Source organism: Mobula hypostoma, chromosome 8 (genome assembly GCF_963921235.1).
Source record: "Mobula hypostoma chromosome 8, sMobHyp1.1, whole genome shotgun sequence".
NCBI classification, from domain to species: Eukaryota; Metazoa; Chordata; class Chondrichthyes; order Myliobatiformes; family Myliobatidae; genus Mobula; species Mobula hypostoma.
The window spans coordinates 118501880-118517187 of NC_086104.1; the positions used below are offsets into that span (position 1 = coordinate 118501880).

The 15308-nt window shown below is 45.1% G+C and overlaps 1 protein-coding gene across 2 annotated transcripts in view; it reads right to left on the reverse strand.

The window, feature by feature from the left end:
* Positions 1-5126: 5126 nt before the first annotated feature.
* LOC134350219 (hepatic and glial cell adhesion molecule-like) overlaps positions 5127-15308 on the reverse strand; it is a 45451-nt gene continuing 35269 nt past the window's right edge. Inside the window, exons 3-5 of one of the 2 annotated variants that reach the window (XM_063055220.1) lie at positions 9486-9740; positions 7440-7555; positions 5127-6878 (exon numbers count right to left, since the gene is read on the reverse strand). In XM_063055220.1, the coding sequence (XP_062911290.1) occupies positions 6846-6878; positions 7440-7555; positions 9486-9740 (404 nt within the window). In that variant the 3' untranslated portion in view covers positions 5127-6845. Of the gene's footprint in view, positions 6879-7439; positions 7556-9485; positions 9744-15308 lie in introns of both variants that reach the window. The other variant, XM_063055219.1, reaches the window with a different exon arrangement.

Genomic DNA, 15308 nt, shown 5'->3' on the forward strand with positions numbered 1-15308 from the left:
AAAGGACAGGGGTTAATGGTGAAGGAGGAAAAGTTTAAAGGGAACGTTGGGGTGGGCTTCTTCACACAGAGAGTGGTGGGAGTGTGGAATGAGCTGCCAGATGAAGTGGTAAATGTGGGCGCACTTTTAACATTTAAGGAAAACTTGGACATGTACATGGATGAGAGGTGTATGGAGGGATATGATCCAGGTGCTGGTCGGTGGGACAAGGCAGAAAAATGGCACAGCAAAGAAGGTCCAAAAGGCCTGTTTCTGTGCTGTAATGTTCTATGGATCTATGGTTCTGTATGTGTGCAGTGCTGCTGCATATCTTGTGTGTGTGTGTGTGTGTGTGTGTGTGTGTGTGTGTGTGTTTGTATGCGTGCATTCACACACTCCCACGATAGTGTTAAAGGGGCATTTAGACAAGCAGATGAACAGGCAGGGAATAGAGGGATATAGATCATGTACAGTCAAGTGGGATTAGTTTACACTCCTGGTTGCACAGACCTTATGGAAAGAAAGGCCTGTTCCCGTTGTACTGTTCTGTATTTCATGTATATGTGCACATGCATACATGTACATATGATTGCATGCATTTCTATGTGTTCTATATACTGTATATACATTCTGAAATTCAATAGACACATATTAGTAAGGTGTGTATGCATTCCTGTGCCATCCCAGCACCTGTGCCAAGCAGCAACACCTGAGATTAGATGAAGTCAGAAACTGGGTGTACACACTCCCACCAGCTCGAGTGTTTGTGTGCTCCAGTTTCCCCCTGTGGCCCGGAACCAGTGGATGAATGGCTGTTCTAGCTGGCCAGGATGTGGTTCCAATGAGCAGCTGTTGTAGGAGTTAATGGGTTAATCCTGTGACAGTTAGCCACTCTAACATGGAAGGAGTTCACATATTATACATGAGAGCAGTTTTTGTATTGTACAAGCAGTGTCATTACAACTTTTATCATGCCATGTTTTCGTTTTGCCTTCAAGAGACTGCCTTTTGGCATCTCATCAGTCCCTGAGCTCTTTCGGATGAGGATGAACCAAGTTTTGGAGGGACTAGAAAGAGTAGTCTGCCACATGGACAATATACTCCTCTTTGGAGGCTCAAGTGAGGAACATGACAAAAGAGTGGAATTGGCCTTGGAGAAACTGAAACAGGCTGGAATTACCCTGCAGAAAAAGACATGTGAATTTACAAAGTTGGAGGTGAAGTTCTTTGGCCAGCAGCTGTCCTCAGAGGGAGTGCAACTGGATTCAGACAAACTGGCAGGAGTTCAGCACATAAACAACGCACAAGTTTATCAGAGATCCACAGTTTCCTTAGCATGGTAAACCAGTTGTAGAAGTTCATTCCAAATTTGACAAAGAAAACAAAGCCGCTATGTAACCTCCTCTCTCAGAGGAATGTTTGAACCTGGGACGCACTACAGGAAGTCATTCTCCTCACTTAAAGCAAAACTTATCCCTCTGCCAACATTGACATTCTTTGATCCAAACAAATCAATCAAGGTCTCAGCAGATGCATCTTTCTTTGCTGTAGGGGGAGTACTCATGCAACACTGTGATGGGATTTGAAAGCTGCTGGCATATGCATCACGAGCACTGACTCCTCTTGAACAGCATTATGGCCAAATCAAACAGGGGATGCTGGCTCTCTTGTGGGCTTGTGAATACTTCAGCTGCTACTTGAAGGCACTAAATTCCTACTTGAAACAGACCACAAACCAGTTGTCAGCCCCCTCAACTCAAAACACTTCGATGACTTACCTTCTTGTCTACAAATGTGCAGGATGAGGCTGATGTGATACTGTTATGACACGGAACATGTTCCTGGCAAATCTTTCATAACTCCAGACACTCTGTCGAAGATGCTATGCAAAAGTGAGTGGATGGAGGCTGACTCTGCCCTCAGCATCCACTTATCTCAGATACGTGAAAATGTATCTACATCACAGAGTAAAACTTGATGAAGTTCATGTTGAATTGAAAAAGGACCAAATCTGCAGTAAGGTCATGCAATACTGTGAGCATAGATGGCCAGCTGTTCCAAAAACAGTTCACAACTTCATACGTTACTGGCTTGAAAGAGACGCACTCACCATTCTGATGGCTTGCTGCTAAAGGGCTCCAGACTCATCATTCCTGCTTCCTTGCACACCAAAATCATCAGTCAAAACCACCAAGGACATCAGGCATCAAAAAAACATCACCTAAGAGCAAGGCAATCCTTGTGCTGGCCTGGTCTGAGTACACAGCTGGCAGATTATATAAAGCAATGTGAAGCATGCAGAAAACTGCACACTTATCATGCTCAAACTCTATCCAACAGAATTCACAGACTTTCCTTTGCAAATTACAGGCACAGACGTTTTCGAGCTGAAAAGAGACAAGTACCTTCACACTGTGGATTACTACTCACAGTATGTTGAGATGTCCAAGCTGTCCTCTACATCCTCAGAAGCAGTTATACAGCACTTGAAAGCTCTGCTTGCTCAGCATGGAATACCAGAGACACTTACAGTGGTATGCAAAAGTTTGGGCACCCCTGGTCAAAATTTCTGTTACTGTGAATAGTTAAGTGAGTAGAAGATGAACTGATCTCCAAAAGTCATAAAGTTAAAGATGAAAACAACAGGAATTCTGCGGATGCTGGAAATTCAAGCAACATACATCAAAGTTGCTGGTGAACGCAGCAGGCCAAGCAGCATCTATAGGAAGAGGCGCAGTCGATGTTTCAGGCCGAGACCCTCCTGAAACGTCGACTGCGCCTCTTCCTATGGATGCTGCTTGGCCTGCTGCGTTCACCAGCAACTTTGATGTAAGTTAAAGATGAAACATTCTTTTCAACATTTTAAGCAAGATTAGTGTATTACTTTTGTTTTGTACAATTTTAGACTGAAAAAATGGAAAGGAGCACCACACAAGTTTGGGCACCCCAAGAGATTTGAGTTCTCAAATAACTTTTACCAAGGTCTCAGACCTTAAATAGCTTGTTAGGGCTATGGCTTGTTCACAATCATCATAAGGAAAGGCCAGGTGATGCAAATTTCAAAACTTTATAAATACCGTGACTCCTCAAACCTTGTCCCAACAATCAGCAGACATGGGCTCCTCTAAACAGCTGCCTAGCACTCTGAAAATAAAAATAATTGATGCCCACAAAGCAGGAGAAAGTTATAAGAAGATAGCAAAGTGTTTTCAGAAAACCGTTTTCTCAGTTCGTAATGTAATTAAGAGATGGCAGTTAACAGGAATGGTGGAGGTGAAGTTGAGGTCTGGAAGACAAAGAAAACTTTCTGAGAGAACTGCTCATAGGATTGATAAGAAAGGCAAATTAAAACCCCCGTTTGACTGCAAATGTCCTTCAGGATAATTTTGTAGACTTTGGAGTGGTGGTGCACTGTTCCACTGTGCAGTGGCACCTGCACAAATATGACCTTCATGGAAGAGTCATCAGAAGAAAGCCTTGCCTGCATCATCACCACAAAATTCAGCATCAGAAGTTTGCAAAGGAACATCTGAACAAACCTGATGCATTATGGAAACAAGTCCTGTGGACTGATAAAGTTAAAATAGAACTTTTTAGCCGCAATGAGCAAAGGCATGTTTGGAGAAAAAAGGGTGCAGAATTCCATGAAAAGAACACCACTCCAACTGTTAAGCATGGGGGTGGATCAATCATGCTTTGGGCTTCTGTTGCAGCCAGTGGCATGGGGAATATTTCACTGGTAGAGGGAATGAATTCAATTAAATACCAACAAATTCTGGAAGCGAACATCACACTGTCTATAAAAAAGGTGAAAAGAGGATGGCTTCTCCAACAAGATAATGATCCTGAACACACCACAAAATCCAAAATGGACTACCTCAAGAGGCGCAAGCTGAAGGTTTTGCCGTGGCCCTCACAGTCCCCCGACGTAAACGTCATCTGTGGATAGACCTCAAAGAGCAGTGCATACAAGATGGCCCAAGAATCTCCCAGAGCTAGAAACCTTTTGCAAGGAAGAATGGGCAAAAATCCCCCAAACAAGAATTGAAAGACTCTTAGCTGGCTACCAAAAGCATTTACAAGCTGTGACACTTACCAAACAGGGTGTTACTAAGGACTGACCATGCAGGGTGCCCAAACTTTTGCTTCAGGCCCTTTTCCTTTTTTGTTATTTTGAAACTGTAAAAGATGGAAATAAAAAACTAATCTTGCTTAAAATATTAAAGAAATGTGTCATCTTTAACTTTATGCCTTTTGGAAATCAGGTCATCTTTTACTCGCTTAGCTATTCACAGCAAAAGAAATTTTGACCGGGGTGCCTAAACTTTTGCATACCATTGTATATCAGACAACGGTCCACAATTCAGCTGCTCACATTTCAAAGGTACTATGGTTTCCAACACAAGACAATCTGTCCACAGTACCCACAGGCAAATTGAGAAGTGGAAAAAGCAGAGCAAAATGTTAAGAATTTCCTACGGAAAGCAAAAAACCCCTACAAAGCACTGCTAGCTTACTGCTCTACACTTCTTGCGAAAGAAGTCCATAACAGCCGTCAATAGACTGGAGACTGAGAACAAGCCTGCCTGTTCTTCCTTCCATTCTCCAACCTCACTTACTGCACTTAGACAAAGTGAGAAATTTTAAGACAACACGAGAAAACAGAAACGGATCTCAGATAGAGCAAAATCTTTGTCACCTTTCAGCACTAGTGAAGCTGTTTGGAATTCACACCAATCCACCCAACAATAGTCTGGCAGCAAGCAACACAATCGTCTGTGATCAGGACATCACATGGTGAAATCAGACAGAATAGATGTTCACTTGTGCACTTTGAAAGTCCATGAAAATTAGAGAAAGAAATTGAATCGCCTGACCTTGCTGACGAGGACCACTTACCAGAGGTGGATGCACCTGCTCAGTAATCTCCATCCGCTCTAATACTTCCAGGAACCTGTACCAGATATAGCTGTTTATCTGTCCCACTACAGAGATATACTGAATAGCCTAATAGCTTCCAGCTGGTGACCAAACGGGCAGAATAATCCTCTCACTTTTCCAGAGTGTTCAGGTAATCACCCCTGACCTCCATTAGATTTAGTATTTTTTTTAAAAAAGAGTTCCAAATACACCTGGATGCAATGGATAACGCATTAGATGTTAAACATAAGTGGGAGTTGGAGGTAAATACCATAATAGATGAGGAAGAGTGGGAGATGTTTTGGGTGTCATGGCATAAATACTTGAATAATCCCAGTTGGAGGGAATTTGCTTTGAAGATAAGGATGGGGTACTTTAAAACCCCGTTAGTAATACCGTTATACGCAGAAAAAAAACAGCAGACTTTGCTGGAGAGGCTGTGGCCTAGTGGGAGATTTTGCACATATATTCTGGGACTGTCCCAAATTAAGGGAATATTGGTACAAGGTCACAGAGGAAATAAGAAGGATTTTAGATATAAGTACACCCTTTGAACCTAGTCATTTAATTTTAGGCAACCTCCCGCAATCTACATTAGAGAAGAATAAACTATACATGTTAAGAGTTTTGATTCTGATTGCTCACAAAATAACTGTCAACTGGCTTAAATTTCACCCATCCACTTTGGAACAATGGATACAGAGACTGAAAGAAGTGAACTGTATGGAAAATATCACTGCTAGCTTACAACTGAAAATGGACTCTTACTTGGAAAGATGGAACTCTGCTATAGTGTACCTGGCACAGTGAAAGGCCCATACAGGGGCCTGGTAAAATGTGGGACTTGAGTTGATTTACTGAGGACTGTGATGTTATCTGAAATAAATGTAAATCTACATTGAGGGGGTGATGTAAAGTGTGTAGGTCATGTGTATGTTTGTGTTTGTATGTAATTGTATGTATGTGCTCTTTGTTTCTTCTTTCTCTTGCTCCTCCTCTCTTCTACCCCTGGTATTGTTAATCATTGTGCAGTGAACTGTGGACTGATAGCCGATGCTTGTTTGTAAATATGTGCTTGTTCAATAAAGTTCAAAAAAAAAGTTCTAATATTGAAAACAATTCACAAGGTGAGACTGTTCTTAAGAAAAAGGAATTGGTGAATAAAAGGAGGGAAACGAAGTGAGACCAATAAAAACAAAGAGAAAGACAGTTATAGTGTTGGCAATTTTTTTATGTTTATGTCAGGAGAATAAGTTATGTTTCATGGTTAATATGACTATAATTTCGTGACTGTAATTTCAACACAGTTCTATAGATAAGAAGAACATAGCTAGTTTTTCTCTTTTCTCAACGGGAGATGTTGTGGTAGTTGAAGGATTACTCCTCTACCACTCAGTTACCCACTACCACATGGGAGGAGTTCACATACTGTACAAGCAGTGTTATCAAAATCATTGAGCTAAATAACCTGCATGCTGCCATCTGGTTGTCCATCTCCGCACTGTCCTTCATTAACGGAACAGCAGTCAGACACACTTGGACAGCTTCCACAGAGAGACTCAGCACCCCGAAGGGCCTGATCCTGAGCTACGGCTGGTCACACGCTGAAACAGTGAGGCTGCTTCTCTCTGTGTTGTCAGTGCCTGAGCCATTGAATACTGTCAGGGTAGTAGTTGCTTTCTCCATGTGCCCAGTATTCTGACAGGTAATTCCACGTGGAGTTCACTCCATAATTGACCAGCAGCTTATCCCCACAATAAATAACTGTCTAGAGACAGAATATCCACCAGCAACATCTCGCATTGGATGGGCCTCACTCAGAAGCCTCTTCCCTGACATCTGGCACATTGTTTGTCCTCCACCTGGTGTGACGGTGGACACCTCAGATAACACCTCACAAGGAAAACTATTCTTCAGCAGACTGTGGATGAATGTCGACCTTTGGCTTATATCACTGCCCTGTTCCTCCTCTTCTTAACCTACAGAGGAAACAATGAGATAGGTATCACCACGACTCCGGGATCGGATACCCCACCCAACTATTCCCACTCACATTCTATTGAACCTCCCTCCTCCCCAGTCTCGGGAGCCCCACAAAATTCTCTGAGTGCCACCCCTTCGCTCTGGAATCAATGACACTTTCTCACTTCCCTCCGAGAGCAAATGGGCTGAGTGTAGGTTTGCAAGAAAATCGGCATGGACATGTTGGGCAATGGGCCCCTAACTGTAAAATGTCACCACTCGTGTTGCACATCCATCTGCATCCAGCCCTACACCAACATTCACTTCACCACTTTTCCCTTTCCCTACCCCACTCTTCCTCTCTCTCTCTCTCTCACACACACACACACAATCACTCTTACCTCTTCTCTTTCCTTCCCTCTTTCTCACACTTCTGCTACCTCTCTCCCTCCCTCGTCACCTTCAATCTGTCTCCCACTCTTCCTCACACTTCTGTTACATTCAATGTGGATGTCCATGGGTCACAGGACACTGCAACGCACTGCATGTTCCCTGGGCTCTCAGGAAACTTCACTCACCCACACAAAGATCCCAATGAGCAGCAGCACGAGGAGGACCACCACTATCAGGCAGGCATGGAACTCCCTTCTCCTCGGAGCAGGCTTTTGTCGGCAAAATGGAAACTCGTCAGATTCTGAAATGGTAAAGATAACATCTTCAAAAATCTCAGTCACATTCTCGTCCTCACAACAGATTCTGAAGATGCTGGAAATCAAAAGTATCACTTCTTTTCTTCAGCCCTTTACCTTTTCCAGATATCAGCTCCCAGCTACTCACTTCATCTCCCTTCCCTTCCCTCGGCAGTCCATCACCTAACACCTGCCAGCATGTACTCCTCCCCCTCGCTCCACCTTCTTGATTCTTCCCCTTTCCTTTCCAGTCCTGTTGAAGGGTCTCAGCCCAAAACATCAGCACTTTATTCCTCCCTATAGATGCTGCCTGACTGGTGATTTCATCTACTAATTTGTGTGTGTTGCTCATTCTGCTACTGTGCCTTCGTCCTGTTCTCTCACTCTTCACCTCCTTCACAGTGACCGATGAACCTACCCACCACACACATCACTAATATCTGGGTTCCCCATGGGGAAAGCCAGGCAATCACGGGGAAAAGGTGCATAGACAGCATGAGGCATTGGGATTTAAGCCATTTCTCTGGGAGCGTGAAGCAGCGATTCTACCTGTTGCACCACTAAGATGCCCTCTAACCCTGTTTCAAATGTGACCTTCTGGAGGGAAGAATTACATTCGTCTTGAAGTAGATGAATAGGTCACTATAACTTCTGGCCAAAGGGCCCATTCTGTGCTGTACTATTCTATGGTCTATGTACCTTACAGCCATCCGTTAGTCTTGCAAGACCATAGATCTGCGCTCTCCATGGCGCAGGCCTGGGCAAGGTTGTATGGAAGACCAGCAGTTGCCCATGCTGCAAGTCTCCACTCTCCATGCCACTGATGTTGTCCAAGGGAAGAGCATTAGGACCCATACAGCTTGGCACAATGTCGTCGCAGAACAATGTGTGATTAAGTGCCTTGCTCAAAGACACAACACGTTGCCGCAGCTGGGGATCGAACTCATGACCTTCAGATTGCTAATCGAATGCCTTAACCACTTGGCCACGTGACCACTCTATGCACCTACTGTTGACTCATTTGGAGATTTGGTGAAATACTAACATGGCTATAGAAGAATTGAAATTAAGTGTGATGCCTATTACTGAATTAAGCAAGTTATCCGATAACCAGGTGTAAACAAATTCAAATTTACTTTATGATTTCATTGTGAATGAGGGGATCAATGCTAATGGTGAAGTGAAAAAAGCATTGATAATGTAATGGTGACATGAGGAACACTGATGTGATGTAGAAGTGAGGATATGCTGATGACGTCACGGCGATGTGAGGATCTGCTGATGATGTAATGGTGATGTGAGGTAAATTGATGATGTGATGGTAATGTGAGCATCCACTAATGATGTAATGATGATACGCTATGTTAATGATGATATAAATTCACTGATTGTAATGATCAGGATCCAATGATGATGTGGTGACATGATGAGCCACTGATGATGTAATGGTGATGAGAGGATCTGCTGATGAGCTAATGGTGATGTGAGGATCCACCGCTGATGTAATGGTGACGTGAAGTGCACTGATTATATAATGATCTGGGGAAACCACTGATGATGTAATGCCACCATTGGTAGGAGGCGCTGCCTCACGAAGGTAAAATCGATCATCAATGATCCTGGCCATCCAGGCCATGCTTCCTTCTTACTGCTCCCATTGGGCATGGGCACCATCAGGTTCAGGAACAATTACTTCCCTTCAACTAATTGGTTCTCGAACCAACCGACACAACCATCATCACTGCCTCAGTATACAACACTGTGACCACTTTGATCACTTTGCCCTAAAATAAAACTTTGATTTCATTTTTGTACTAATTTTCTATCCAGCCTCTCTTTACAGGTACAACTCTGTTCCTCTCAAAGTGAGCCCAGGCCTGAAATGTTACACCCACAGATCCATTACCAATTTTCCCTTGTTGGGCATTGACGCACCTTGGAGGGAATAGTTGGCAGACGCCACGCCAAGCCGGTTCCACATGAGGCAGGTGTAGATGCCACAGACTGCCGGCAGGCGTGCCAGCAGGGTGAGGTTCTGCCTGTCCTGGGAGAGCAGAGTCCAGGCACCTCCTTCCACACTTACGCCATCCTTACTCCAGTTTAGTTGAGGCTCCGTCCCATTCTCCACCACACAGCTGAGTGAGATAGTATTTTCTGACTGATGTCCCCAGATCTCTGGCCTGGAGAGCGCTTCTGCCCGGCAGGGGAGAAGGGAGAAAAGGACAATTATTTACCAGCACTGGACTCACAATGCACAAGATGGTGAGATATCTCCTCCACTCACAGAATGTGTTGCCATACCTCCCTGACACACACCAGCCCAGCACAGAACAATACCCCTCAACTCAATCTGGCTCATCCCCACAGCAGGGCAGGTAGTGAACTCTCCTCAGTGTCAAACTGATGTGTGTATCGCTGTCTACATCCTTCCCCATCTCTGTGATCCCTCCATCCCCTACTTCCCTCCCCATCATGTAACACCGCACCCTGTCCCTGTACACCCTCCACCACACAACCCTCCATATTTTTGTAACCCCCTTACACCCCTCCCTGTCTCTATAACACCCCATGAGCCCGACACCCTTCCTTGTCTCAGTAACCCATTCCAGCCCCTACATCTCTTCCCATCTCTGTAATGTCCCATGGTCCCTACTCCAACAATATTGAGTCTCTAGTCAGGAAAAGGTAAGGGTCGTAGGTCAGGTTTAGGTACCAAGGAACAAATGAGTTCCTTGAAGAGCGTAGTGGATATTGAGGTGAACTTAACAAGGAAATTAGGAAGGAAAAAGAGAGGATGTGATATTCCAGGCAGATGAAGTAAAGAAGTCTGCTAAAGGATTCCACGGGTACATATATTAGGAGCAAAAGTTTAACTTGGAAGAGAGTAGGTCACATTAAGGATCAGAACTGACAGCAAAGTAGTGTAGCGGTTAGCATAATGCTATCACATCACTAGCAACCAGGGTTTAATGCCTCTGCTGTCTGTGTAGAGTGTGTACATTCTCCCTGTGAACGCGTGGGTTTCCTCTGGGTGCTCTGGTTTCCTCCCACGTTCCAAAGACATATGGGTTCATGTGTTATTTAGTCACATGGGTGTAACTGGGTGGCATACTTTTACTGATCTGGAAGGGCCTGTTACAAAGCTGTATCTCCAGAACAAAACATTTGTTTATTATGTGTGGAGTTACAGGAGATGGGCAAGGTATTAAAGGAATAGATGTTGTTTGCATTTATTGTGGAGAAGGTCATGGAAGCCAGGGACATTAGGGGAGTAAATAGGGATGGTGTGGATTCTATTCACATTCCAAACAGGAAGTGCTGGGGGTCTCAAGGGCTGATAAATCCACAGGGTCTGACCAAGTGCCACTCTGGAAAAATAAAGAAGAAATTATATGGCCTCTGGAAAACATATTTAATTCATTCTAGCCAAGTAAGGTACTAGAAGTTAGAAATATGTCTGTTGTGGTGCCTTGTTTATAAAGGCATGCAAAGACAATACTAATAACTTCATGTTATTGGTGAGACCAATGACAATGGCAAAGCTGCTGGCATTCTCTGAGGAAGTAACAGGCAAGGTAGTCAAAGAAGAGTCAGGGGATCTTGCTTACTTGGACTTTCAAAAGGCCTTTGACAAGTGCCAGGCTTGGGACCACTAAACAACATAAGAGCCCATGGTACTATAGGAAAGATACCAGCATGGACAGCGATTGGTTGACTGAAAGGGGGCAAAGAGTGGGGAGCCTTTCTTGACTGACAGCCAGTCACTAGTTGTGTTCCACAGGGTTCAGTGTTGGGATTGTGCTTGTTTCATATTATTCTTAATGTTCTGAATGAAGGAATTGATGGCTTTGTGACCAAGTTTATAGATGATGCAAAGATAGGTGGAGGGGCAGGTAGTGTTCAGGAAGAAGGGAGTCTGCAAAAGAACTTAGATTAGGAGAATGGGGGAAGAAGTGGGAGGTGGAATGCAGGGTGCAGCACTCCCTTTACGGTTAGCTTGCAGGTTTATTCAGCGGCAAGGAAAGCAAGTGCAGTGTTAGCGTTCATTTCAAAAGGACTGGAATACTAAAGCAAGACGCAATGCTTTATAAAGCTATTGTTGGGCTCTATATCTAAAACTCCATATGCTGGCATTGAAGACAGTCCATTGAAGAGGTTTGCGTTATTGATGCTGAGAAAGAGTTAATGTATGAGAAGTGTTTGATCACTCTGGGCCTGTATTCACTGGAGTTTAGAAGAATGAGGAGAGATCTCACACTGAAAACTACCAAATGTTGAAAGGCCTGGATAGAGTGGATGTGGGGAGGATGTTTCCTTTGGTGAGAGAGTCATAGACCAGAGTGCACAGCTTCAGAATAAAGTGTGTCTCTTTAGAACAGAGATAAGGAGACATTTCTTCAGGCAGAGGTGGTAAATCTGCAGAATTCTTTGCTACGTACAGCTGTGAAGACTAAGTCATTGGATATATTTAAAGCGGAGGTTGATAAGTTCTTGATTAGTCCGGGCATCAAAGGTTATGGCAAGAAGGCAGGAGAATGCAAATGAGAGGATAATAAATCAAACATAATGAAATGGTTGAATGGCCTGATTATGATTTTATGGTCTTTTGTTCACACTGGGAATATTATTTGCAGTTCTGGTCTCCCAACTATTGAAAGATGTTATTAATCTAGAGAGGGTGCAGAAAACATTCACATGGATAGCACTGGGACTGGGGGACGTGAGTTATAAGCAGACACTGGACAGGCTGGGACTGCTTTTCCTGGATTATAGGAGGCTGAAGGGTGACATTATAGAGTTTATTATGAAGGACATAGTAAATATTCATAGTAAGGTCATGAAGGACATAGATAATTTGAATTTTTAGACTCCACTATGTTTCCCCAGGTGTGTGGAGTCTAAATCTTCAGGACAGAGGTTTTCTAACCCAGAGGGTAGTAGGTTTATGAATGGGCTGCAAATGAACGTTAACAACATTTAAAAGTCATTGGGAGAGGTGCATGAAAAGATGGGGAGGGACAGGGGTCAAATGCAGGCAACTGAGTATAGCAGGTGGACAACACATTCATCATGGGCCAGTTCGAATGAAGGGTCTGTTATTAAGCTGTATAACTCTGAAGCTCTGCAAGTTCCTCCAGCCCCCACCTCCTTCCCCATCTCCAACCCCAGCACCCTTTATTATCTCTGTAACCCTTCCAGCTTCTGTAAATGCTCCTACCCCAACACCCCACCCCAATACTGTAAACTCCTCCAGCCCTGACACCCTTCACTATCTCACTAAGCCCATTCCAGCTCCAAAACCCATCCCGCTCTCTGCAACCTCCTCCAGCCCCACACCTAACCATCTCTGTAACTCCATTGAGCCCCAACACCCCTTCCAAATTCTGTAATCCCCTACAGCCCAGAACCCCCCACTATACATACCTCACAATCTCCATAACCCACTCCAAAACCGCTCCCCCTCTCTGCAATCTTCTTCAGCCCCAACACTCCTCCCCATCTCTGTAACCCACTGGCACCGACACCACTCACTATCTCTGTAACCACACCAGCACCTCCCCATTTCTCCCCCTCTATAACATCCTCCACCCCCCACATGCATCCCAATCTCATTTACCCCTCCAGCCCTGACATCACTCCACATTTCTGTAACCCCACCAGCCCCAACACCCTTTCCCAACTCTATAAACCCCCTCTCCAGCCCCAAAATCCTTCCACGTCTCTGTAACCCCACCAGCTCCAACAATCCTTCCCAAATCTGTAACCTCTCTCTCCTACCGCAACATCACCCAATCTCTGTAACCCCAGCAGCCCCAACACCTCTTCCCAACTCTGTAAACCCACCTCCCCAGCCCCAAAATTCCTCACCATCTCTGTAACACCCTATATCTTTCAAAACCCACAGCTCTGCAAACCCTGAGCAATCCTGTCTCCGCAACCACCTCCCTCGCTTACACCCTCATCTCTCTCTCTCTGTAAACCCCTCCCCGTCTCTGCAACCACCTCCTTTGCCTACACCCCACCCCATCTCTCTCTCTCTCTCTCTCTGTAAACCCCTCCGTCTTTGCAACCACCTCCCTTGCTTACACCCCACCCCATCTCTCTCTCTCTCTGTAAACCCCTCCCTGTCTCTGCAACCACCTCCCTCTCCTACACCCCTCCCCATCTGTCTCTGTAACCCCTCCAGCCCTACACCCCTTCCCATCTGTATCAGTCAACCCCTCCCTGTCTCTGCAACCCCTTCCAGCCCTATACCCTTCCCTATCTCTGTGTCTGTAAACCCCTCCCCGTCTCTACAACCACCTCCCTCCCCTACACCCCTCCCCATCCCTGTCTCTGTAAGCCCCTCTATGTCTCTGTAGCCCCTCTCACCCTACACCCCTCCCCATCTCTGTCTCTGTAAACCCCTCTGTCTCTGTAACCCGCTCCAGCCCTACACCCCAACCCATCTTTGTCTCTGTAAAACCTTCCCCATCAATGTCTCTGTAAACCCCTACCTGTCTCTGTAACCCCCTCCAGTCCTGCAGCCCTGTCCATCTCTGTCTCTGTAAACACTGCTCCATTGATGTCTCTGTAAACCCCTTAGTCTCTGTAACCCCCTTTAGCCCTAGACCCTTCCCTATCTATCTGTAAACCTCTCCTTGTCTCTGCAGCCCCCTCCAGCCCTGCACCCCTGTCCATCCCTGTCTCTGTAAACACTGCTCCATTGATGTCTCTGTAACCCCTTTTAGCCCTAGACCCCTCCCTATCTGTATCTGTAAACCTCTCCCTGTCTCTGCAGCCCCCTCCAGCCCTACACCCTTCCCTATCTCTCTCTGTAAGCCCCTCCCCACCTCTGTCTCTGTAATCCCCCCCTTGCCTAGTCCCCTCCCCACCTCTGTCTCTGTAATTCTCTCCAGCCCTACACACCCCATCCCCATCTCTGTGTCTGGAAACCCTTACCTATCTCTGTATAGCTCTCCAGCCCTACACTCCTCCCCCATCTTTTTTACACTATCCTACCCCTACAGCTCCCCCTCTCCCTATAATGGCTGGGCCCCAACACCCAACCTGTCTCTGGAGAGATATTTAACTTGATTGGAACTTACAGTAAATCTGTGCTCAACCAGTCATGGCATAAATCAGAATAATAATTCAAGACATCAACAAGGTATTTGCAGAAAAAAATATGTGTCTGAGAGAGACAGATAGACAGAGAGACAGAGACAGCAATGGAAAGAGACTGAGACAGACTAGAAATATAAAGGATGCTGCAGGTGCTGAATCTGGAACAACAATCCCATTGAGGTTGGAGGAGAAATTGAATGCACATCAGTTCTGGCAGTGTTTGCATGCCATTAGTTCCCACAAAGTGAAACCTAACATCATTAGTAGTAGTGATGCTTCACTCACAGATGAGCACAGTACTTGTTCTGATCACTTTGAAACAGAGAATAAAACTACAGCTATGAGAAATCCTGCAGCATCCAGGGACCCTGTGTTCTCTGTCTTGGAGGCCAATATCAGAATGTCTTTCAAGAGAATGAACCCTTGCAAGGCAGCAGACCCTGCTGGTATACCTGGCAGAGCTCTGGAAACCTGTGCCAACCAACTGGCATGTGTGTTCAAAGACATTTTCAATCTCCCATTGCTACAGTTGGAAGTTCCCATCTGTTTCAAAAAGGCAACAATCATACCATGAAAAAAATGGGTGAGCTGCCTTAATGACTATCAGCCAGTAGCACTCACATCTACAGGGATGGAGTGCTTTGAGAGGTT